Below are 25,016 nucleotides of genomic sequence, written 5' to 3'. Positions count from 1 at the left end.
AATGGTTTTATCAATGGGTTTTGTGAAATATTTCCATTTCATTATATTCTTCCTGCCTTGAAAACTGTGTTGTAATAATGAACTTCCCTGCTGACAATCAAATTGACATGCTTGCCTGTTTTATTTAATTAATCACTTCTGTGACATTATGCCTCTCTGCCCCATGCAAACTTACCGATAACAACACTTTTTTAGGCAAGAAGTTCAAAAGCCTGTTTCCCATTGGCCCCTCTCCAGCTCATTTTCATGGCCAGGCCATTTGAAAGGAGATTTGAGAGGATTCTCCAAAGATTCTCCTTAGTGGTCATCCCTCCAGACAGTACCAAATACATGGACTAAAAAAACTAAACTTGTATATGATGAATGTAATACTAATTTGAAGAAAGCTGAAATGGTACCTTGGGTCAGATTGTGGATTGGTTGATTACTTTTCAGCAATACATAATGATATCTTGTCATACCAAGTCTTGATCTGAAAGTTGGCCCTCAACTCTCCTCAAGTCTTCCAGCGAGGACATTGGAAGTCGAAAGTCTGTCAAATCTGGAACCTCATCCAGGGTTGATCTGTTTGCCTGGATCAGGGTAACTTTGATGTTGGTGGAGGCCACAATGTGTACACTTACATGTAACACTTACGATCACACTGTTGTTGTTGTTGTTGTTGAATCCTTGTTGGCCTATCTGAAATTCCAGGTGTATTGGCAGCAGCATACCACCGCTGGCTAGCTTCTGAAACTATGCAGGGTTGGTCCTGGTTAGTCCCTGGATGGGAGACCAGATGCTGCTGGAAGTGGTGTTGGAGGGCCAGTAGGAGGCACTCTTTCCTCTGGTCTAAAAAATATCCCATTGCCCCAGGGCAGTGATTGGGGACACTGCCCTGTGTAGGGTGCTGTCTTTCAGATGGGATGTTAAATGGGTGTCCTGATCCCATGGCACTTATTGTAAGAGTAGGGGTGTTAACCCTGGTGTCCTCACTAAATTCCCAATCTGGCCCTCAAACCATCACAGTCACCTAATAATCCCTAGTTTACAATTGGCTCATTCATCCCCTGTAACTATTCCCCAGGTCGTTGCTGTAAATGAGAATGTGTTCTCAGTCAACTTACCTGGTAAAAATATAAGGTTATTGAACTCATAAGAATGACCAGAATGACCAGTGAAGTAGGCTTCCTGTGGCTGTGGTCCATCCACTGAGAAAAGTATATATATTTGTTATATAGTTGTTATAGCTTCCTTTTCTCTTCATATATACGGGGCGGTCATCCTCCTCCTCAGTCTGAAGATCAGATCGGACCACAGCCATAGGAAGCCTCTTCATATGTGTCTGTAAGGGAATATTAATGTATTGTGTTTAGATTGCAGATACATGTTGTTGTCTCAGGAGGTTGATGTCAGTTATAAATAGTTGACTGCAAATATAACATTAACTCACCTCTAGTGTACCTGACGTTCACATCAAACAAACCCAGGTGCTTGACGTTTCACTGCCCTTGTGTTCTGTGGATATATAAGGGGGCCAGTAGCTCATGCCATCCTGGACCCATGATGAAGGCACAACCTTCTTCTCCACAGATATAAAATCCACAACTTGAAACATGCTGTGTAAATTGAGAATGAATATGCTAATGTTGTAGTATTGAAAGTGAGACTCTCATAAGAGGACTAGCTCTGCTAACCAGCCAAACGTGGGCTGTGGTGTTGATTGTAACCGCTGACCCTCACTGACTCTGAATGTCCCACATTTAACCCACTAGATTGTGTATTCGTGTCATGGTTCTAGACATGATTTACTTTACCATGCTAGTTTGTGACTTATGTATGATCAGTGTCGAAAAGGCCCATGGAGTTGGTGGAATAATCCTTTAATTCATTGCCATTTACTCAGCTGGGCCAGGGGAGCTTTAATTAGGTCAGGTGGAAATGTCCGACAGATCACAACTCCATAAAAGGAGGAAATTGCCATCGCCTGATCTCGCTGCTTTCTCTTCCTTAACTCTGTCTGATCCAGAAGTTCTGTGCGTCCATGAATCCACGTAAATCCACCGACTCTGTTACCTTTCATCTGAACTATCTGTTGCGATCCGGAGATGGGCCATCAGTTATTGCTTATCGTTCTTACCGCAGAGCGCGGCTTGGAGCGCACGCTTCATACATATTGTGTAATGTGAATGGTCAATGATCACGGCCCTACAGATCCTCATAGGCCAATTATGCAATCGATATGGTTAATATGTAATGCAATTAATTATATGTACACATGAAGACAATTGAAAGGGTGAAATGAGAAATGTCATTGTTTGCTAACTGATCGACTTTGATATCAAACTAATGGGGATTATAGATTGAAAAACAAATGTTTGTATTCTTTCATGATTGATGATAAATAGTTACGGGCCTAAATGACTCACGGATGATTACTATTGACTTAATGAATTGGATTGTTGACTTCCCTAATTATGTTAATCATGAATGATATATGATCTTTGGGATGATGAATTTGATCGGATGTTATTTGTTTCCTTTGTCATGCAGCACAGACTACTCAGTAAATATACCACTTTATGGTTAAAGGAATTCCTGCCTCAGTCTCATCCATTCCTCTGTCACCTGACACGTGACCACATGTTCACCTTCACTGTCAGTCATCCTACCTGTCCAGCTACCCAGCTACCCACACAGATTCCACTAATCTTTCAATCAGTGTATATGTATAGTTGTCAGAAGTTTACATACACATAGGTTGGAGTCAGTGACTAGGGGGCAGTATTTTCATTTTTGGAAAAATAACGTTCCCGTTTTAAACGGGATATTTTGTCAGGAAAAGATGCTAGAATATGCATATAATTGACAGCTTTGGATAGAAAATACTCTAAAGTTTCCAAAACTGTAAGAATATTGTCTGTGAGTATAACAGAACTGATGTTGCAGGCGAAAATCCAAACCGGAAGTGCCTCATGTTTTGAAAGTGCTGCGTTCTAATGCATCCCTATTGAGCAGTGAATGGGCTATCAACCAAAGAAGAATACCCGTAAGCTGCTACATTGCGCAAGTGATGGCTCCCAGAGTGACTCTCGCGTAAAATACAGAGGTATCCATTATTCCAATCGGTCCTACTGAAAAACTAATTGTCCCGGCAGATATATTATCGAATAGATATTTGAAAAACACCTTGAGGATTGATTATAAACAACGTTTGCCATGTTTCTGTCGATATTATGGAGCTAATTTGGAATATTTTTAGGCATTTTTCCGGGCGATTTCTCAGCCAAACGTGAAGAACAAACGGAGCTATTTCGCCTACAAAAATAATATTTTTGGGAAAAAATGAACATTTGCTATCTAACTGGGAGTCTCGTGAGTGAAAACATCCGAAGCTCAAAGGTAAACGATTTAATTTGATTGCTTTTCTGATTTCCGTGACCAAGTTACCTGCTGCTAGCTGGACAAAATGGTATGCTAGGCTGTAAAGCATATTTTGAAAATCTGAGATGACAGGGTGATTAACAAAAGGCTAAGCTGTGTCTCAATATATTTCATTTGTGATTTTCATGAAAAGGAATATTTTCTAGGAATATTTATGTCCGTTGCGTTATGCTAATTAGTGTCCGTCGATGATTACGCTCAATTGATCAGCATTAAAAACTTGGGATGGGTATAATTTGTACGTATAAAATGTATAATAGTAATATTTAAAATGAATAAATCGGGTAATTTTGTATACATTTATTTAAATTTGCATCGGCAGAAAGAAACGGCCCGATGTACTTCTATAACCATACAAATATGGTCACTTGTTTGCTTTCTTAAGTAAGGCAGCTCCAAAATGCAGCTGTTTCAGCCTAGCTCATTGCTCTCTGTGGTGATGGGGCAGCCAATGGAAAGCACAGAGCGTAGGGGGTGGTAATGTTCTCTAGTTGTGCTGTGATTGGCTCAGTGTTCTGTCAGTCATGGGGACACTACGTCACCGCAAATTCTACGGGGAGAGCTCGAAAATTCAAGCATCTTGGCTGCTGCCATAGAGTTACATTAGTAGTGCCGATCAAAGAAGGCTCAAGGTCATTGGCCATGGATAAAATGACATCCAATCACGTTACATCTGCTGTAGCTTTGATTGGACTGATCATGTCAAGATCATACTTTCAAAATCTAGACAAGCAGTCATAATCGAGAATGAAGTCATCAATCTACTGGCAAATCCTTTTCAAACCTTGTCATATGAAGAGAAATTATAGATAAAACGTATCGGTGCTCATCGACCATTGGACATTACACAACAAGTTGGAAATCGCAAATTCAACAATGAGTGGTTTGGTAGGAATCAGTGGCTAACTGCTGTTTTGGAGACATGTAATCTAATCAAATGTTATTAATCACATGCACCGAATACAACAGGTTACCTTACAGTGAAATGCTGAGTACAACAGGTGTAGTAGACCTTACAGTGAAATGCTTACTTATGAGCCCCTAACCAACAACGCAGTTTCAAAAAAATACAGATAAGAATAAGAGGTCAAATTAAAAAGTAAATAAAGAGCAGCAGTAAAATATGATAGTGTTGATGTGAGCCATGACCACCCTTTCAAAGCACTTCATGGCTACAGACGTGAGTGCTGCGGGTCGGTAGTCATTTAATTTGGAAAAAAGTTTGGCGTTTTGATGACTGAATTTTCGTTTTTTTTTTGGTAGCCAAACGTGACGCACCAAACAAAGCGATTTCTCCTAAACAAATAATCTTTCAGGAAAAACTGAACATTTGCTATTTAACTGAGAGTCTCCTCATTGAAAACATCCGAAGTTCTTCAAAGGTAAATTATTTTATTTGAATGATTTTCTGTTTTTTGTGAAAATGTTGCATGCTGAATGCTACGCTAAATGCTACGCTAGCTATCAATAATCTTACACAAATGCTTGTTTTGCTATGGTTGAAAAGCATATTTTGAAAATCTGAGATGACAGTGTTGTTAACAAAAGGCTAAGCTTGAGAGCTAGCATATTTATTTCATTTCATTTGCGATTTTCATGAATAGTTAACGTTGCGTTATGGTAATGAGCTTGAGGCTGTATTCACGATCCCGGATCCGGGATGGCTAGAATCAAGAGGTTAACTCCATAATATCGACTGAAACATGGTAAACGTTGTTTAGAATCAATCCTCAAGGTGTTTTTCACATATCTCTTCGATGATATATCGTTCGTGGAAGTGTGCGTTCTCCTCTGAATCCCATGGGAAAATGCCTCCAGTTGAAGATTACGCACCAATTTAGACAAAGGACACCGGGCGGACTCCTGGTAAATGTAGTCTCTTATGGCCAATCTTCCAATGATATGCCTACAAATACGTCACAATGCTGCAGACACCTTGGAGAAACGACAGAAAGGACAGGCTCATTCCTGGCGCATTCACAGCCATATAAGGAGACAATGGAAAACAGAGCCTCAAAAATTCTGCTCATTTCCTGTTTGAAGTTTCATCTTGGTTTCGCCTGTAGCATGAGTTCTGTGGCACTCACAGATAATATCTTTGCAGTTTTGGAAACGTCAGAGTGTTTTCCTTCCAAAGCTGTCAATTATATGCATAATGCATAGTCGAGCATCTTTTCGTGACAAAATATTGCGCTTAAAACGGGCACGTTTTTTTATCCATAAATTAAAAGAGCGCCCCCTATATCCAAGAAGTTAAGCAGGTTACCTTAGTGTTCTTAGGCACAGGGACTATGGTGGTCTGATTAAAACATGTTGGCATTACAGAGTCGGACAGGGAGATGTTGAAAAGGTCAGTGAAAACACTTGCCAGTTGGTCAGTGCATGCTCACAGTACACGTCCTGGTAATTCTTCTGGCCCGGCGGCCTTGTGAATGTTGACCAGTTTTAAGGTCTTACTCACATCGGCTGCGGAGAGCATGATCACACAGTCTTCCGGAACAGTTGGTGCTCTCATGCCATTTTCAGTGTTATTTTCCTCGAAACGAGCATAAAAGTAATTTAGCTCGTCGGGTAGGCTCATGTCACTGGGCAGCTCTCAGCTGTGCTTCCCTTTGTAGTCTGTAATAGTTCCCAAGCCCTGCCACATCTGACAAGCGTCAGAGCCGCTGTAGTACGATTCAATCTTGTATGTCTGGCGGTGTAGCAGCTCTCGTGAGAGAGGCGTGGCTCCATGCCTTGGGCCCTCATTAGGCCTTATGAATGGATATAATGCATCATTAATAATTGAACAGTCATCTCCTGTGACATGGTCTCGCTTTGATGAGCAAAGTTCTACCTTTGGCGTGGCATGTTACACTTGTTCTTCATAGTTTTTTCTGGTCACATTAGCACAGTAGTGAAGCCGAGTTTCAATGGAGTCAGTTTCTGAATGGATACGTGTCTTGACAGTGACAAACAAAAACAACATTCCATTATAGGATGTGCTCCCTTTATTACAGTATATGCATGCTATACAATGTCATTTATTTTTAAATATATATCTTTTTTTTAAACAGTTTCACTGCAGATATTGTGTTTTACGTTCCATTTACGTTTCTTAGTAGCAAATACAATGTTTGAGATCCAAGGCGAGATTGTAAAATACAATATGATCAATTTCAAAGAACTTTGTTGCCAGATAAACCGGAGTCATCTTCCGCTCCAAACATTAACCTATTTTATTAACTCCTCTGAACTAGGGAGGTTTAATTAGATCATGTAATCAAATACCTTGACAATTTACTGTTTGTGCCACAAACTCATTATACAAATTCTTATCTGAAAGTAACAGAGCACAATAGTCATTTATAATATATTAACAACTGATTCAATTGGCAGCTGACAAGATGTAAAATAGACCGTCAGTGAAATCTTTGACAAACTGACTGATTTAAAAGGATGAAGGAACTGACCAACAAGCTGTTCATTTCCAACACCTACAGTGTGTTGGGAGCCTGACACTTTAGAAGGTAGACTCGGTGAAACGATGTTGCAACGAGCAGCACCTAAGATATTGAGATGAGCAAGATGCTGGACTATACAGTCACACAGTTTCTGCACATGTGCACAGGTTCCCTTCAGGTTGTTCACAGTGTGGTAGCACCAGAACAGTGGAGAAGTTGAGCCTCGCGCTTCAACTCTGTTTACGTTCTGCTTCTACGTCATATCGCTGAGTCTACCTTTAAAGTGTTCTTGGTTCATTATCTGTCACTCTGAATTTCATTTCTAGCACCCACAGTGTTAGGAGCCTAACACTTTAAAAACAGCTCTTGATTCATTATGGGTAACTTTGTAAAGTTCCAACACCCACAGACTTTTTAACACTTGGTTGAATGATGGTCCCATACGTACACTGTGGGTGTTAAAAACACTAAGGAGATTTTGCTAATTCATCAATGCTTCCATCATGTACATTCTTTTAGCCTACCAGCTTGTCCTCGAATTTTGGTGTTTTGTACTCTGAGAATGGAAGTTCTGAAATGACTAACGGAAATTCCGTTCATGCTCAGATCTTTTGGTAAACAGTCAAGGCGTGCTTTGGGATACAGGGACTGATTTCATCAACCCTTTGTCTGTGTTTAAGTCTCAGGCTGAAGCAAAAGCTCACTGCGACTACCCCAGTACCTGTGCACCAGTAGAGGCTGCTGAAGGGATGACGACTCATAATAATGTCCAGAACGGAGTCAAACACGTGTTTGATACCATTCCATTTACTCCAATCCAGACATATGAGGCGACCTCCCCGCAGCAGCCTCCACTGCTGAGCACCCAACCCCTCTGCTCTGGATCTTCCTATACAAAGCTCTCTTCCATGTTGGAGCACAGCAGGAAAGAGTCCACCAGTCTGGGCTTGATCAGCTGCTGGTGGTCGGCGGCTTCGATGCTGTCTGGACACCCCGCCGCCAGCCTCCTCAGGGCAGCCTGCAAAGCACAAGGAGAGGAATGGATCAGTGAAGACACTCAACACCTATTCCAATGACTGCACTATAGCACATGACATAGCATAAAATAAGATTGATCACTATAAATACACAGGTAACTGACAAAATGAGCGTTGGGCCACCACACCGCATAGATTTTACAAGTGTCTGGAACTCTATTGGAGGGATGTGACACCATTCTTCCATGAGAAATTCCATAATTTGTTGATGGTGGTAGAAAACGCTGTCTCAGGCACTTCTCCAGAACCTCGAGTAAGTGTTCAGGGTTGGGTTGAGATCTGGTGACTGAGACACACAACCTTTAAAGCCACTATGCTCTTTTAAGACCCCTCTTTCAAAGTCACAGATCTCTTCTTCTATGTTAGCCAAAATAATACATATTTATACATGGCCCTAAGCATGATGGGATGTTTTAATTGCTCAATTAGCTCAGGAACCACACCTGTGTGGAACCTCCTGCTTTCAATATACTTTGTATCCATCATTTACTCAAGTGTTTCCTTTATTTTGGCAGTTACCTGTAGGTCAATAGACTATAGAGCTAGATATTGCTGATTCGCAGATATACAGTGCCTTCTGAAAGTATTGAGACCCCTTGACTTTTTCCACATTTTGTTATGTTACAGCCTTATTCTGAAATGGATTAAACAAAAGAAAAAAAACAGCAATCTACACAATACCCCATAATGACAAAGCAAAAACTGGTTCAGAATTTTTGGCAAATATATATATTTTTTAAAACCACGTATTTACATAAGTATTCAGACACTTTGCTATGAGATTCGAAATTGAGCTCATCCCGTTTCTATTGATCATCCTTGATGTTTCTACAACTTGATTGAAGTCCACCTGTGGTAAATTCAATTAATTGGACATTATTTGGAAAGGCACACACACACCTGTCTATATAAAGTCATGTCAGAGCAAAAACCAAGCCAAAAGGTCGAAGGAATTGTCCTTAGTGCTCCGAGACAGGATTGTGTTGAGGCACAGATCTGGGGAAGGGTACCAAAACTGAGCAATCAGGGAAGAAGGGTCTTGGTCAGGGAGGTGACCAAGAACCCGATGGTCATTCTGACAGAGCTCTAGAGTTCCTATGTCGAGATGGGAGCACTCAACCAATCCGGTCTTTATGGTAGAGTGGCCAAACGGAAGCCATTCCTTAGTAGAAAGGCACATGACAGCCTGATTGGAGTTTGCCAAAAGGCACCTAATAGGCTGACCACACCGCGAACGCTGCAAAATACATTTAGAAATCAATGTTATTCAATTATTGCCCCCACACTGCTCGCTCGCGTCAACAAGCGTCTGCGTTGCCAAGGGCTAAAATAGAAATGGATTCTATTTCTGACGCAGATCGCGCTGCAAGTCCTGCCTCTCCCATCTCATTGGTTTGTAGAAGCAGGTACCCACGTGCCATCTCCTCATTGGTTATACCCACGTGGGTGACTGAAGACGAATGAGGTCAGTGGTGGTAATGCACCTAATTTATGAAAGTTGCCAATCGCAATATAAAGTCAAGAGAAGAAAAAGCCTGGAAAGTTGAGAGATGACTAGAAACGATTCGGTTGACCATTTTATGTGTGGACTAATTGTAGGAGTAGAAAACCTTGGGCATTTTAGGTAAAATAACAACTCAATGTTTATATCCCAGGGCAAATTAGCTAGCAACAGCAAGACTCTTCCTATTGCTGGCCGCCCGGCCAAACTGAGAAATTCAGGGGTCGGGGAGGTGACCATGAACCCAATGGCCACTCTGACAGTGCTCTAGAGTTCCTCTGTGGAGATGGGAGAACCTTCCAGAAGGACAACCATCTCTGCAGCACTCCACCAATCAGGCCTTTATGGTGGCCACTGAGGAGTGGCCAGACGGAAGCCACTCCTCAGTAAAAGGCACATGACAGCCCACCCAAGATTCTCTGGTCTGATGAAAACCAAGATTGAACCCTTAAGCCTGAATGCCAAGCATCACGTCTAGAGGAAACCTGGCACCATCCCTACGGTGAAGCATGGTGGTGGCAGCATCATGCTGTGGGGATGTTTTTCAGAGGCAGGGACTGGGAGACTAGTCGGGATTGAGGCAAAGATGAACGGAGCAAAGTACAGAGAGATCCTTGATGAAAATCTGCTCCAGTGCGCTCAGGACCTCAGACTAGGGTGAAGGTTCACCTTCCAACAGGACAATGACCCTAAGCAACACAGCCAAGACAATGCAGGAGTGGCTTCAGGACAAGTCTCTGAATGTCCTTGAGTAGCCCAGCCAGAGCCCGGACTTGCCCCCGATCTAACATCTCTGGACAGACCTGAAAATAGCTGTGTAGCAACGCTCCCCATCCAAACTGACAGAGCTTGAGAGCATCTGCAGAGATGGGAGAGGCTCCCCAAATACAGGTGTGCCAAGCTTTTACCATCATACTGAGTAAAGGGTCTGAATACCTGTGTAAATGTGATATTAGCAAACCCGTTTTTTTGCTTTGTCATTATGGGGTATTGTGTGTAGATTGATGAGGGAAAAGGCTGTAACCTAACAAAATGTGGAAAATGTCAAGGGGTCTGAATACTTTCCGAAGACACTGTAAATACTTCAGCTACTTGCTGATGGGCTGAGGATTGACTGACTCTGCAGTGCATGACTGCTTCAGTATTCTGCATTAAAACAGAGGGAGCATGGCAGTATGAAACAAAATTACAGTTCTGCAGCAGGGGAGTACCAGGGGAGTACCACATCAGTTAACAACATTATCTCTGAAAGCCAACCCTCTTTGAAGGCTGGTTCAAGACCTACAATATCTCAATTTTACACCTGGTGATAACGATAATAAAAATAATGCTATTAAATTGACTTGATTATAGCAAGCACTGTAATACAGTGATGGAGAGAGCCCTTATGTACAAGAACCATCCAGCAGTCTTAATTAAGCCTATGAGTCTTATACACAGATCTAAAGAGTTCTTTATCTAGCCTGTGATCTGTCTGGCCTTATCAATTATGAGCAGGCTGACTGAATGATAAAGGATGAACAGGAATATGTATGATATGTGCCTATTTAAGCATACCCGGCTACATAGTGGGATCTCCTTATAATGAGAAGACTGGTTCAGATGCAAGGAACTGCAGTGTCTTTCAACTTTGCCCCATGGACATCAACCTCTCATTACTTACATCTAAGTAATTAGCTACACTTATGCACTATGCCCTGGAAAGATATTACTTCAGAGTGCAGTACAGGTATATGGGAAATATACATAGCAGATGCTTTAAAAATGTACATACAATACACATTCAAACACATTCTCAGGAATATCACTATTGTACACAGACAATCATACTAACACATACTCAAAGATCTAGTACATACCAGACATGCAACCAGTACAGAGTCGCTGTTGTTCCTCTCTGCTGGTGAGCGACACAGTTCGATTAGTCGAGGAACAGCTGGAGAAATGGAAGACCATGGTTAGTTTAGCAATTGTGTTGCTGATTGATCCACATAAAGTTCCTTTGATTACTGTGATTTAGGGCTGGATTCAATCCATATCACCGAAGATCTGCAGTATAGCGCGATTCAAATTTAAGGTAATTTCCGATTGAGCGTTTATCCTTAATGCAGTCTCCACAAACATTGCTTGGGGCCCCACAAGGGTGCGTACTCAGTCCCATCCTGTACTCTCTGTTCACCCATGACTGTGTGGCCATGCACGCCTCCAACTCAACCATCAAATTTGCAGACAACACACAACAGTAGTGGGCTTGATTACCAACAACCACGAGCCTACAGGGAGGTGGTGAGGGCACTCAGAGTGTAGTGTCAGGAAAGCAACCGCTCACTGAACAAAACAAAGGAGATGTTTGTAGACTTCAGGAAACAGCAGAGGGAGCACCCCCCTATCCACATCGACGGGACAGTAGTGGAGAAGGTGAAAAGCTTCAAGTTCTCTCGGTATATACATCAGACAAACTGAAATGGTCCACCCACACAGACAGTGTGGTGAAGAAGGTGCAACAGCACTACTTCAACCTCAGGAGGCTGAAGAAATTTGGCTTGTCATCTAAAAACCTGAAACTTTTACATGTGCACAATTGAGAGCATCCTGTCGGGCTGCATCACCGCCTGGTACGGCAACTGCACCGCCCTCAAGGCTCTCCAGAGGGCGGTGCGGTCTGCACAACGCATCACCGGGGGCAAACTACCTGCCCTCCAGGACACCTACAGCACTATATGTCACAGGAAGGCCATAAAGATCATCAAGGACAACAACCACCCGAGTCACTGCCTGTTCACCCCGCTACGATCTCGAAGGCTAGATCAGTACAGGTGCATCAAAGCTGAGACCGAGAGACTGGAAAAACAGCTTTTATCTTAAGGTCATCAGACTGTTAAACAGCAATCACTAACATTGAGTGGCTGCTGCCTACATACAGACTCAAATCATTGGCCACTTTAATAAATGGATCACTAGTCACTTTAAATAATGACACGTTAACAATGTTTACATATTGTAGCAGGTTCAAGGGTGTGGGGTGTCCACATCACCAATTTCAATAACCAAACACGCCCAAGGAGCACAACTAGAATGCAAAATTTGGTGTTTGGCACAGTGGGGAAAAGGGGGGAATTCACCAACCATTTCACAGTCCACAATCCGTTTTCGTTGTCCGTTCCATTCTCCAGGGGTAATCCTAAAACTCGGGTCCTCAGCCAAACTGGTTGGGTACACAGTGGGGGTAATCAGACAGATAGTTGCCTCTTCTCACACCCTCTCCCATTCTCTGCCCCTTTATGCAGGCCGCTCCGTCCTTTATCCCCAAGCACTCCCTGGGTTAATGAAGTCCATATAAGGCTCGGGGGTGGAGCAAGCAAGCAAGGTATCTCCTTTCAATCACCACTCCTCCCCCCCAGCTCCGGGATGGAGGGGCGGTCCAACTCCCTAGAGCATCCCTTCTGGAGAGGGCATCGGCATTTTCATGGGCTGCGGCTGATCAGTGTACGACAGAGAAAGCAAATGGCTGTAAGGATAGGAACCAGAGGGTGTTCTTATTCCGTAACATCCAAACTAGGGTGAAGTGCCGTCCCAATAAGTAATATTTCAGCGTCACCAAGTGCCCACTTGATCGCTAGACATTCTTTCTCCACAGTGGAATATCTTTGTTCCCACGGCAACAACTTCCAGCTAATGTACATGACTGTTTGTTCCTCACATTCTTGTAGCTGTGATAGGACGGCACCCACCCTTGTTTCGGACGCATCGGTCTGTACCTCCAGTGGTTTGGAGAAGTTCGGGGTCACCAGCACAGGTCCAGAACACAGTGCTCCCTTTAGGTCCTTGAAGTCTTTCTCTGTCTCCTCTGTCCACGTCACCTGGGCGGGCAGACGACTCCTGGTCAGATCTGTCAGGGGGCTTGCTAGGGAGGCAAAGTGGGGAATAAATCTCCGGTAGTAACTAGTCAACCCCACAAATGTGCGTACCTGCTTCTTGGTGAGGGGGCGGGGCCAGTCCCGAATAGCCTATTCTTCACCTGGGGTTTGACATCGCCTCACGATTTTGTGTACCCCAGGTACTCAGCCTCCCGCAGGCATAACTGACATTTCTTTGGGTTCGCTGTTAGCCTCGCCTCCCGTAAGGCCTGCAGTACCGCGCTCGCCTGGTTTAGATGTGTCTCCCACTCTCTCCCATGGATCACAATATCATTGTTGTAGGCTGCGGCATACTCACGATGGGGACGGAGAATCCGGTCCATCAACCTCTGGAAGGTGGCTGGGGCCCTGTGCAGCCCAAAGGGCAGCTTCTGGTAATGGAACAGCCCGTCAGGGGTGGCGAAAGCGGTTTTCTCCCGTGCCTCGGGAGCTAAGGGCACCTACCAATAACCCTGATAAAGCAGACGGTCCCTAGCCATTCGATTAATTCATAAATTCGGGGCATGGCATAGGCGTCGAACTTTGAGAGTTCATTTACCTTTCTAAAATCATTACAGAAGCAAATGGTGCCGTCTGGTTTCAGCACCAACACTATGGGGCTGCACCACTCACTATTCGATTATATCAGCTTTCAACATTGTTTTTACCTCGGTCTTGACAGCCTCTCTCCTTGCTTCCGGTATGCGGTAGGGTCTCAACTTCACCTTTTTCCCGGGTTCGGGGATGATGCTGTGCTTTACCAGATTGGTGTGTTCTGGTTCACTGGAGAACACATCCTGCTTCCGGCCGACCAACTCCCTCAGCTCGTGCTTCTGTGCTTGGTTCAGCTGCTCACACAGTGGCACCTCCCCCGGCTTGGTCTGTGTGGTAGCCTTCTTCGGGGAAATAGAGTACATCACATGCATTCCATTTCTTTAGCAAATTCACATGGTAAAACTGTGTCAGATGTCTACGTCCCCGCTGTCTGACCTTATAGTTAACTTCACCCACCTTCTCAAGGACTTCGTATGGCCTGTTCCATTGGGCCATAAACTTACATTCTGAGGTGGGGATCAACACCAACTCTGTCTCCTGGCTGGAAGTCCCTTCATTGTGCCCCTCTGTTGTACACCCGCACTTGGGCCTCCTGGGCCCTGCAGCATGTGTTCCTATACCAGGGGCCACAGGGTTGCCATCCGGTCTCTCATGTCCTCCACGTGCTCCATCATGGTTTGAGGGGCGACGGTTGCTGTTCCCAGGCTTCTTTAGTCACGTCCGGCAGTCCTCGGGCTCATCTCCCGTACAGGAGTTCGAAGGGAGAGAATCCTGTTGAAGCTTGGGGCACTTCTTGGCTCAAGAACATCAGGTAGGGTAGCAGCTGGTCCCAATTCTTTATGTTTGCCTCCATCACCTTGTTTTGCATCTGCTTCAGGGTTCGATTGAATTGTTCCACCAACCCATCGGTCTGCTGGTGATACACTGAGGTGAGCAACTGGGTTATTTTCATTAGTTTGCATGGAACCTTCATGATTCGCGACATGAACATGGTGCCCTGGTCGGTCAATATCTCATCGGGGATGCCTCCTCAGGAGAACAGCATAACCAACTTATGTGCGATTCCCTTGGTGGCCATGGTGCGCAGGGGAATGGCTTCCGGGTACCTGGTGGCATATTCCAAAATCACTAGGATGTATTGGTGCCTTCGGTTGCTCTTGGGTAGAGGTCCCACGAGATCCATTGCGATCCTGCTGAAAACGAACTGAAATAATGGGTAGGGGGATTAAGGGGCGTCAAATGGGGTTTAGGCGCCACCTTCTGGCACTCTGGGCAACTGCGGCAGTAATATTCCATTGCTCTCTTCACCCCCAGCCAGTAAAATCGGCCTTGATCATGTTTAAGGTTTTCTCCACCCCTAGGTGAGCCCCAAGAAAGTGGGAGAGCGCCAACTGCAGGACAGATGGTACAAAGGGACAGGGTACCAACAACAACGCCATACATTCGTCATTCTTCTTCACAACCTGATATAGCAACTTCTCCTTTATAGAAAAATTGGGGTAGGTGATTTGAATTACCCCCTCCATGTGCTTTCCATCCACCATGGTCACCTGCTAAAGAGCGCTGGCCAAGTTGGGATCCTCCAGTTGGGCCGTGCCGAACCGCTAGAGAAGTGGGCTCTGGCGCCACCTCATGGTCCATCGGGAACATGTCTTCTAGACTCGCCACCTCACCCTCCAGTCTGGCTTCACCCGAGTTGCCCTCTGAGAGGGGTTCTGTTGAAGCCTGGGGGTCCACTTCCTGGAATCCACACATCTGGGCATCTGTCCTTCTGGCATCCCTCCCACCTCTCTGGCTTCTGGTTCCCTCAGTTCCTCACGTCTCCAGACATACTGGTCCACAGTTGGTGGAACATCGTGAAATCCCTCTCGGTAAGGCCCGGCACAGGCAGGTTCGGGACGACTCCCACTGGCCCCGTGTGTTGTCCCTTTGTCATTGTCCCTGAGGCCTAAGGACATTTCCTGCTGTCCAGGAAGAGCGTTGTCTCGGGGAGCTGGCTGTTGTTGACCCCCCCATCCTTGGCTGGGGTCCCGGCGTGGTCCTCCACTCCTTCAGGGGAGTGGAGGGTTCCACCTTCCGTGATTGTCTGCTGTGCAGGAACTCCAAAGCCACCTGTTGTCCTTTCAACAGTTCCACCAGCTGATCTGGGCTCTGCGGGTTAGCTTGGCTTACTAACTTTTTAGCTTCGAACAGGAGAAAGCATAGAAATGTATCTATGACCACTTTCTCAATGGGCGTGAGCATCAGTGGTTCAGCAGTTAGCCAGCTCTTGGCCAGTCTAATTAGATCATGCATTTACGATCGGGGGAATGCTGTAGCATCATATGCCCAATCATGGAATCTTTGTGCACTGCTAATCAGGGTGTAACAATACCGGCGCAGGATTTCCTTTTTCAGCCCCACGTAATGTGTCTCCTGGTCAGCTGTCAGATCCTGATAGGTCTTCTGTGCCACGCCTGACTGGAAGGGTGCTAGCAGACTGGCCCGTTGCCCTATCCGCCGTCCTCTCGAAGGCTTGGAGTTACGCCTCAATGTCATCAGCTTTAGTATAAACCTACTGGGTTTGGGACGAGAGACTGCTGCGCCTCTTCTCACACTCTTCTCACACTCTTCTCACACTCTTCTCACACTCTTCTCACACTCTTCTCACACTCTTCTCACACTCTTCTCACACTCTTCTCACACTCTTCTCACACTCTTCATAACATACTTGACCCTCTCCATTCTCTGCCCTTTTGTGCAGGCAGCTACCTCTTTTATCCCAAAGCAGTCCCTGGCTTAATGAACCACAGGCTCGCCTCGTTGGGCAGGAAGTCCATATATGGCTCGGGGGTGGAGCCAGTGGGCTGCAAGGTATCTCCCTTCAATCACCACTCCCCTTACCTCTCCCTGCCGTCTGCCACAATATCTTACATTACTTATCTCATATGTATATACTGTATCTCATAACATCTATTGCATCTTGCCTATGCCGCTCGGTCATCGCTCATCCATATATTCATATGTACATATTCTTATTTAATCTCTTTAGATTTGTGTAGTTGTTGTGGAATTGTAAGATTACTTGTTAGATACTGCTGCACTGTCGGAACTAGAAACACAACCATTTCGCTACACTCGCATTAACATCTGCTAACCATGTGTATGTGACCAATAAAATGTGATTTGATTTGCTTTGATTTTAGATTTCAATCATGCTATACCGCAGATCTTCCACGATATGGATTGAATCGAGCCCTAAGAGAGCCAAAAAAGGCTTGAAAGGTAAGAATTTCCTCTAGTAAAATCAGTCCCTATAAATAGATATCCCCCTAGACGGAACTTCTGTTGCGAGTTGGACATATATGCGTTCATCACACCAAAATGTCTCAAAAGTGGGGTCATCCCAGTCGAGATCTTGAGTGCAACTAAAAGTAAAAGGCCAAAAGAGTGGTCTAAATGCTATACGCTTAGGTAGCAGAGAAGCCAAGAGGCTATGAAATAGGGGGAAGCTGCCTCTAGACAGTAATCTTGAATCAGTTTAGCATTTTCCCCACTAATTGTGAAATTTACGATTGGGGGAGGGGAAGCTAATCCTAGATCTGTACCTAGGGGAAACTTGACGCCAGAGCAATGGCCTATACCTTGCAGCTGGATGGCTGTTTGGGCCACGTCTGGGTCTCTGCTCAGACGGGCCAGTGTGACAGCGGCTTTCTGCTGGACCCGCTCGCACGCCGCGCCCTCCGATGGACTGGAGGAGGATGGCTTCTCTCCCAGCAGCTGGAGCAGTCTCTCAATACCTAGCAAACAACAGGCACGCAGTCAGAGGACGTAGACACACAACACAGACAGTCAGAGGCCATAGACCAGGGATCATCAACTAAATTCAACCGTGGGCAGATTTTTTCCTTGAGCGGATGGTCGGGGATCATGAACATAATTACAAATTATTTGTAGACTGCAAATTGACCGCAAGAAGCCCAAACAGATATAATGTTTGAGTAAAACATAATCATTTCAGACCTTGTTTATATTTGTAGACGATCCCATGTCTCTATAATGCGTGAGAATACTTGGGAACAGATTTCTTAAATTAAAATCACTTGGAGCTGATTTCCTGGGGTTTTTACAGTATTTTATATCCAACAATAAAATAAAATAAATGTATACATTTTTTGGGGCTCAGAAAACTCGGGGGGCCCTGCCGCAGGCTAGGCAAGGCCAAAAATTGCTGCCCTCCTAGTCCCAGTAAGCATAATTATGTTGAAAAGATGTTTAAAATATATATATACACTTAACCAAAATAGAAACGCAACATGCAACAATTTCAACGATTTTACTGAGTGACAGTTCATATAAGGAAATTATTCAATTCAGTTCATTAGGCCCTAATCTATGGATTTCACATGACTGGGCAGGGGCGCAACCATGGGTGTTTATAATTTTTTTGAGGGGAATGAGTTTTTCCCTACAAAAGGGTTTTATTACAGACAGAAATACTCCTCAGTTTCATCAACTGTCCGAGTGGCTGCTCTCAGATGGTCCCGCAGGTGAAAAAGGTGTGGAGGTCCTGGGCTGACGTGGTTACACGTGGTCTGCGGTTGTGAAGCCGGTTGGTCATATTGCCAAATTCTCTCAAACGACATTAGAGGCGGCTTATGGTAGAGATATGAACATGCAATTCTCTGGCAACAGCTCTGGTGGACATTCCTGCAGTCAGCGTGCCAATTGCAAGCTCCCTCAAAACTTGAGAGTGGCACAGCGGTCTAAGGCGCTGCATCTCAGTTCTAGAGGGGTCACTACAGACTCTGGTTTGATTCCAGGCTGTATCACAACCGGCCGTGATTGGGAGTCCCGTAGGGTGGCACACAATTGGCCCAGCGTCGTCCGGGTTAGGGTTTGGCCGGGGTAAATAAGAATTTGTTCTTAGCTGACTTGCCTAGTTAAATAAAGGTAAAATAAAAAAAAATAACTGGCATTGGGTTGTGTAACAAAACTGCACATTTTAGAATGGCCTTTTGCTCCCAGCACAAGGTGCACCTGTGTAATGATCATGCTGTTTAATCAGCTGCTTGATATGCCACACCTGTCGGGTGGATGGATTTTCTTGGCAAAGGAGAAATGCTCACTAACAGGGATGTAAACAAAATTGTGCACAAAATCTCAGAGAAATAAGTTTTTTGTGCACAAAGAACATTTCTGGGATCTTTTATTTCAGCTCATGAAACATGGGACCAACACTTTACATGTTGCGTTTATATTTTTGTTCAGTATATTTTCCAGACGTTGAAGTTAGGTTCATTTTAAGTTCTAAGCAAAAGGTGAAAACACATATTTTCCAGACGTTGAAAATACGTATATTCCGGATGTTGAAAACAGGTTCATTTTTCAGTTCTGAATGAAAGTTGAAAATATGTCATTTCTAGATGTCTTTTTTGGACCAAATCAAGATCGGTCCAGACCGGACCAAATCTGAACCAAACATTGACGTGTATGTTTGGGCCAAAAAAAAGATGTCTGGACTGGGCCAAAAAAAGATGTCACCGTCAGCCTGTGTTTACTGGGGTGTAGCCTACAGTGTCAGCCTGTGTTTACTGGGGTGTAGCCTACAGTGTCAGCCTGTGTTTACTGGGGTGTAGCCTACAGTGTCAGCCTGTGTTTACTGGGGTGTAGCCTACAGTGTCAGCCTGTGTTTACTGGGGTGTAGCCTACAGTGTCAGCCTGTGTTTACTGGGGTGTAGCCTACAGTGTCAGCCTGTGTTTACTGGGGTGTAGCCTACAGTGTCAGCCTGTGTTTACTGGGGTGTAGCCTACAGTGTCAGCCTGTGTTTACTGGGGTGTAGCCTACAGTGTCAGCCTGCTATGGAATTTTATAAATGCCCATTCAAATGGTAGGCTTACCATTTGTAAAACAGGCATTGCATTGGCTTATTTATTCCTGATTTCTGTGACTAATCAATTTGGCTATTTAAACTCTGAATATCAGCTACCCAACTTTATCAGGAGTTATCCTGAGCTTATTTGCAATGTGTTTACACAGGGGGAAATGCAGAAGTATTTTATTTTTTCGCTATGATCAGCTCGTAAAAAATTGATGGAAACAAACTTGAAAACACTGATTCATGACAATTTAGCCCACGAGTTGAAACTCCTAGACAGCAGTTGTGAGTATCTTTATTGTCCATTCCATATTGTCCATTTTACTTTGACCTGTTTGTGCACTATTTAGGTTATTTGATCGGAGAAACGTGCATGAAATAAAAAAGTGTGCACTGCTTATCACAGGGCAGCATCAGCGCTCACCAAAAAGACCAAATGCCACTGGTTGAGAGAAATTGTTTTGGGGAGTGAGAGTTTTATGTGTTGTTAGAGGTGCGTCGTTGTCAATTAACTTGAAAAATACCGCCCTCGTCAATCTGCCACCCTAGGCGGCCGCCTAATCCTGCCTCATGGGCGGGCGGGCCCTGCAGTAAGAGGACGTAGACACAGAACACACAGAATATGAAACAATAGACAAACGCAGAGGCAAGGGCTCAATAGAAAACATAAACAACAACAGGTTCGACGACAAAACTAACTGGGTTGAAGAAGCGACATGACAAAAATGTTTTACGTTGAGGATTATAACTGCAATACAATGGATGGGTTCTTTCCCCTCTAGCTGTCCTGTGGGATTCCGATTTTATGTTGCCATCTTGAGGATTATAACTGCAATACAATGGATGGGTTCTTTCCCCTTCAGCTGTCCTGTGGGATTCCGGTTTTACGTTGCCATCTTGAGGATTATAACTGCAATACAATGGATGGGTTCTTTCCCCTTCAGCTGTCCTGTGGGATTCCGGTTTCATGTTGCCATCTTGAGGATTATAACTGCAATACAATGGATGGGTTCTTTCCCCTCTAGCTGTCCTGTGGGATTCTGACATTTATCCGCAATACTTTTGATAGCATTCTTTGATATTAATCCATTTCTCCATCATGACCAGTGAACACACGTGTGGAGATGTCAATTGTGAAGTCATCCTCATTCAGTGCCTTCCTGTATTATACTAATGCTCAAATGTTTATTTTACTCTACTGGGCCATTTACTTTATGTTCATATTCTTGTATTTGATTATCTCTTATTGTTGTAGAAGGAACCTGCAAGTAAACATTCCACTGAACTGTATATACCATGTGTATCCTGGACATATTACTAATAAAACTTGAAACTTGAGATATCAAATACTGTTTAAAATGTGTGTGTTTTTTACATACCCTTCTCTTGTAGGACTTCAGATGAAGACTGCTCCAAAACAGAGAGGTTTGCCAAGATGGTCACCACCTAAAAAAGGACCACAGTCAACAGGGCATGTAATACCAGAGATTTGACCACGCTCAACACATTTTAGCTATGGATCAGTGTGTCCTCTACCTGGTCTTTAGAGTAGGGAGTATCCACTCTTTGGCGGTCTTTGCAGGACTGGAGGAGGATGTGGATGGCGTTGAGCTGGAGAAGGATCTCACAGGCCATGCTGTCGAAGAAAGTGATGTTGGCAAGGGCAGCAGACGCCAGGAGGAAGACCTCACCACAGGAGGCACTCTCGCACAACTCTGGAAGAAACGCATACACGCGTTTATCTCCGGAAATCACCTCGACCTCATCTTGACCTTACATTCATAGCTCCGTCGATGAATTTGAGAGTGGTCACCTTTCTGCAGCCCCGCCCTAGGACAAAGTTAGCTGCCGTTCTCTCTGTGTTTCGTATTAAAGAGTGGGACTTTAAAGTGTTTCCGAATGATTAATGATCCAGCTCAAGGACCTTTGGCAATATATCAAAGCCCTGAAGTACAGCAGCCATGCACTCACTGATGAGGGCGGTGACGATGTCCTGCATGCTCTCTAAGAAGCTGCCTAGGTGCTGGGTGGAGGTGTGGTGGGGCGAGGTGATCTGGGCCACCACGGCCGCTGCCTCTGCCCTCGCCGCCTCAGCACTGTTCCCGTCGGTCAGGATGTCCGCCAGGCACAGGATCCCATCCACCTAGAGAATAGAAGGATTGACACGTTGCACGAGACAACAAGCACATTCTGTTATGTCAAATCATCTCATGCTAGACATAAGGGTGACACGACAACGTGGCAACTGGTTCAATGACATCCAACCAGTGGTGGGAAAAGTACTTGAGTAAAAGTAATTAAGCAAACCAGGCGGCGCCATTGTTTTTGTTTATTGTTTTTTTTTATGGATACACAGAGGCACACTCCAACACTCAGACATAATTTACAAATGAAGCATGTGTGTTTAGTGCGTCCGCCAGATGGCAGTAGGGATGACCAGGGAAGTTCTCTTGATATGCATGTGAATTGCACCATTTTCCGGTCCTGCTAAGCATTCAACATTTTTGGCAGTCAAGGAAAATGTATGGAGTAAAAAGTATATGATTTTCTTTAGGAATTTAGTGAAGTAAAAGTTACTTCAGTTGACAGAGCATGTCAGAGCAAAACAAAGCCATGAGGTTGAAGGAATTGTCCATAGAGCTCAGAGACAGGATTGTGTTGGGGCCCAGATCTGGGGAAAGGTACCAAAAAATGTCTGCAGCATTGAAGGTCGCCAAGAACACAGTGGCCTTCATCATTCTTATATGGAAGAAGTTTGGAACCACCAAGACTCTTCCTAGATCTGGCCGCCCAGCCAAACTGAGCAATCGGGGGAGAAGGGTGTTGGTCAGGGAGGTGACCATGAACCCAATGGTCATTCTGGCAGAGCTCCAGAGTTCCTCTGTGGAGATGGAGAACCTTCCAGAAGGACAACAATCTCTGCAGCACTCCACCAATCAGGTCTTTATGGTAGATTGGCCAGACTGAAGCCACTCCTCAGTAAAAGGCACATGACAGCCTGCTTGGAGTTTGCCAAAAGGCACCTAAAGAACTCTCCGACAATGAGAAACAAGATTATCCGGTCTGATGAAACCAAGATTGAACTCTTTGGCTTGAATGCAAAGTGTCAGGTCTGGATGAAACCTGGCACCATCCCTATGGTGAAGCATGGTGGTGGCAGTTTCATGCTGTGGGGATGTTTTTCAGCATTAAGGACTGGTAGACTAGTCATAATCGAGGGAAAGATGAACGAAGCAAAGTACAGAGAGATCCTTCATGAAAACCTGCTCCAGAGCGCTCAGGACCTCAGACTGGGGCGAAGGTTCACCTTCCAACAGGACAATGACCCTAAGCACACAGCCAAGACAACGCACGAGTTGTTTCGAGACAAGTCTCTGAATGTCCTTGAGGGGCCCAGCCAGAGCCCGGACTTGAACCAGATCGAACACCTCTGGAGAGACTGGAAAATAGTTGTGCAGCGACGCTCCCCATCCAACCTGACAGCTTGAGGGGATTTGCAGAGAAGAACAGGCGAAACTCCCCAATTACAGGTGTGCCAAGCTTATAGCATCATATCCAAGAAGACTCAAGGCTGTAATCGCTGCACAGGTAAGTCAAGGAAGTACTAATTAAAGGGTCTGAATACTTATGTAAATGTGATAGTTAAGTTTTTTGTTTTATACGTTTATACGTTATCCGCTGTAACGTAACAAAATTTGGAAAAAGTCAAGGGGTCTGAATACTTTCTGAATGCACTGTACATGCATTTGGCCTTGTTTGAATAATATCCAGCATGCTTTGAAAGTATTAATGTTTCCATTTTGGTCATTTAGCTGACACTCTTGTCACAACATAGTGCCATCAGACTTCTGATACCAACGTAGGGTGAAAAGGGGAATTGCAGTGAAAAAAAAATGGTGTAGAAAAGTATTTTGAACTTACAAATTACAGGTCTCAAAAAGTTTCAAAAGTATCTTGTCACAACATACATTGGATTCTAGTTCATTCCGGTGAAATACAAATGACAAAATACTCAAAAGTAATTGACATATTTCAAATATATGTAACATAAATACTGCCCGTCTCTGGCCATGTACAGAGCCACATATGATGTAACAAGCCCTGAGCAGGCGCCTTTGATTAATCAAAGAATCCCTTTATAGTAGTTATATTTTTAGGCGGTCCAGACAGATAGTTAAGTGTCGGGGTCAACCTGGGTGAGACTTAGTAGCTCTGCCTATAAAGCCATCACAATTAAACGACACCACTCCAAGCTGACTCTGGTTGTCAGTCGAACGGTGTTTCCTCCAACACATTGGTGTGGCTGAAATCCGGGTTAAGTGAGCAGGGTGATAAGAAGTAGGCGGCCAGGCAGGTCATGTTTTGGATGAGGCGTGACTCGCCCTTCTCCCCTTCCCGAGCCAAGGAACCTAATTTGGGGAGAAAAGGGGGTGAAACAAGAATAAGCTGGTGGCCATACCACCCTGAACACACCTGTTCAGAGTCGGGCATGGTTAGTACTCGGACGCAGTAAAAATACTTTAAAGTACTACGTACGTTATTTTGTTATTGGTATCTGTACTTCAATTTACTATTTATATTTTTTTGACAACTTTTGCTTCCTTACATTCCTGACACCTGAAAGTACTTGTTACATTTTGAATGCTTAGCAGAACAGACAAATCGTCCAATTCACACACTTATCAAGGAAAAACCCTTGGTCATACCTACTGCCTCTGATCTGGCGGATTCACTAAATACAAATTCTTCATTTGTAAATGGTGTCTAAGTGTTGGAGTGTGCCCCCGGCTATCTGTAATAAAAAAAATTATATAAACGGTGCCGTCTAGTTTGCTTAATATAAGCAATTTGAAATGATTTGTACTTTTACTTTTGATACTTAAGTATATTTGATCAATTCCATTTACTTTTGATACTTAAGTATATTTCAAACCAAATTCTAGACTTTTACTCAAGTAGTATTTTACTGGATGACTTTCGCTTCAGTCATTATCTATAAAGGTATCTTTGCTTTTACTCAAGTATGTGTAAGTATGTGTTACATTTTCCACCACTGCTGGAAGGGAGACCGCCTGGGAATACCAGGTGCCGTAAGTTCCTCCCCAAAATTTCTGGATGTTTTTGCCCTGCTTTAATCTTAATTCTGATTGGACGTTGTTTAAGATGGCCAAGGGTTGTGGGTGGGTGGGTATGTGTATGTATGTGTGTGTGTTGTGTGGTGGGGGTAGGCAAACTAAGAGACATACATAACATGTTTGTGTGTGTGTGTGAGAGAGTGCACGTAAACGCAAGGAAGTTGAGTC

At 44.3% G+C, this 25,016-nt stretch overlaps 1 protein-coding gene across 3 annotated transcripts in view; it reads right to left on the bottom strand.

The window, feature by feature from the left end:
• Positions 1-7,391: 7,391 nt before the first annotated feature.
• LOC112218245 (INSC spindle orientation adaptor protein) overlaps positions 7,392-25,016 on the bottom strand; it is a 91,058-nt gene continuing 73,433 nt past the window's right edge. For all 3 annotated transcript variants that reach the window (XM_024378883.2, XM_024378881.2, XM_024378882.2), the window contains exons 8-13: positions 21,685-21,856; positions 21,250-21,428; positions 21,093-21,159; positions 17,479-17,634; positions 11,264-11,340; positions 7,392-7,884 (exon numbers count right to left, since the gene is read on the bottom strand). In XM_024378883.2, the coding sequence (XP_024234651.2) occupies positions 7,756-7,884; positions 11,264-11,340; positions 17,479-17,634; positions 21,093-21,159; positions 21,250-21,428; positions 21,685-21,856 (780 nt within the window). In that variant the 3' untranslated portion in view covers positions 7,392-7,755. The remainder of the gene's footprint in view (positions 7,885-11,263; positions 11,341-17,478; positions 17,635-21,092; positions 21,160-21,249; positions 21,429-21,684; positions 21,857-25,016) is intronic.

The sequence above is a fragment of the Oncorhynchus tshawytscha genome, linkage group LG19 (assembly GCF_018296145.1).
Source record: "Oncorhynchus tshawytscha isolate Ot180627B linkage group LG19, Otsh_v2.0, whole genome shotgun sequence".
Lineage (NCBI taxonomy): Eukaryota > Metazoa > Chordata > Actinopteri > Salmoniformes > Salmonidae > Oncorhynchus > Oncorhynchus tshawytscha.
Note: the sequence above shows the minus strand (reverse complement) of the source record. Positions and strands in the feature narration are given on the sequence as shown.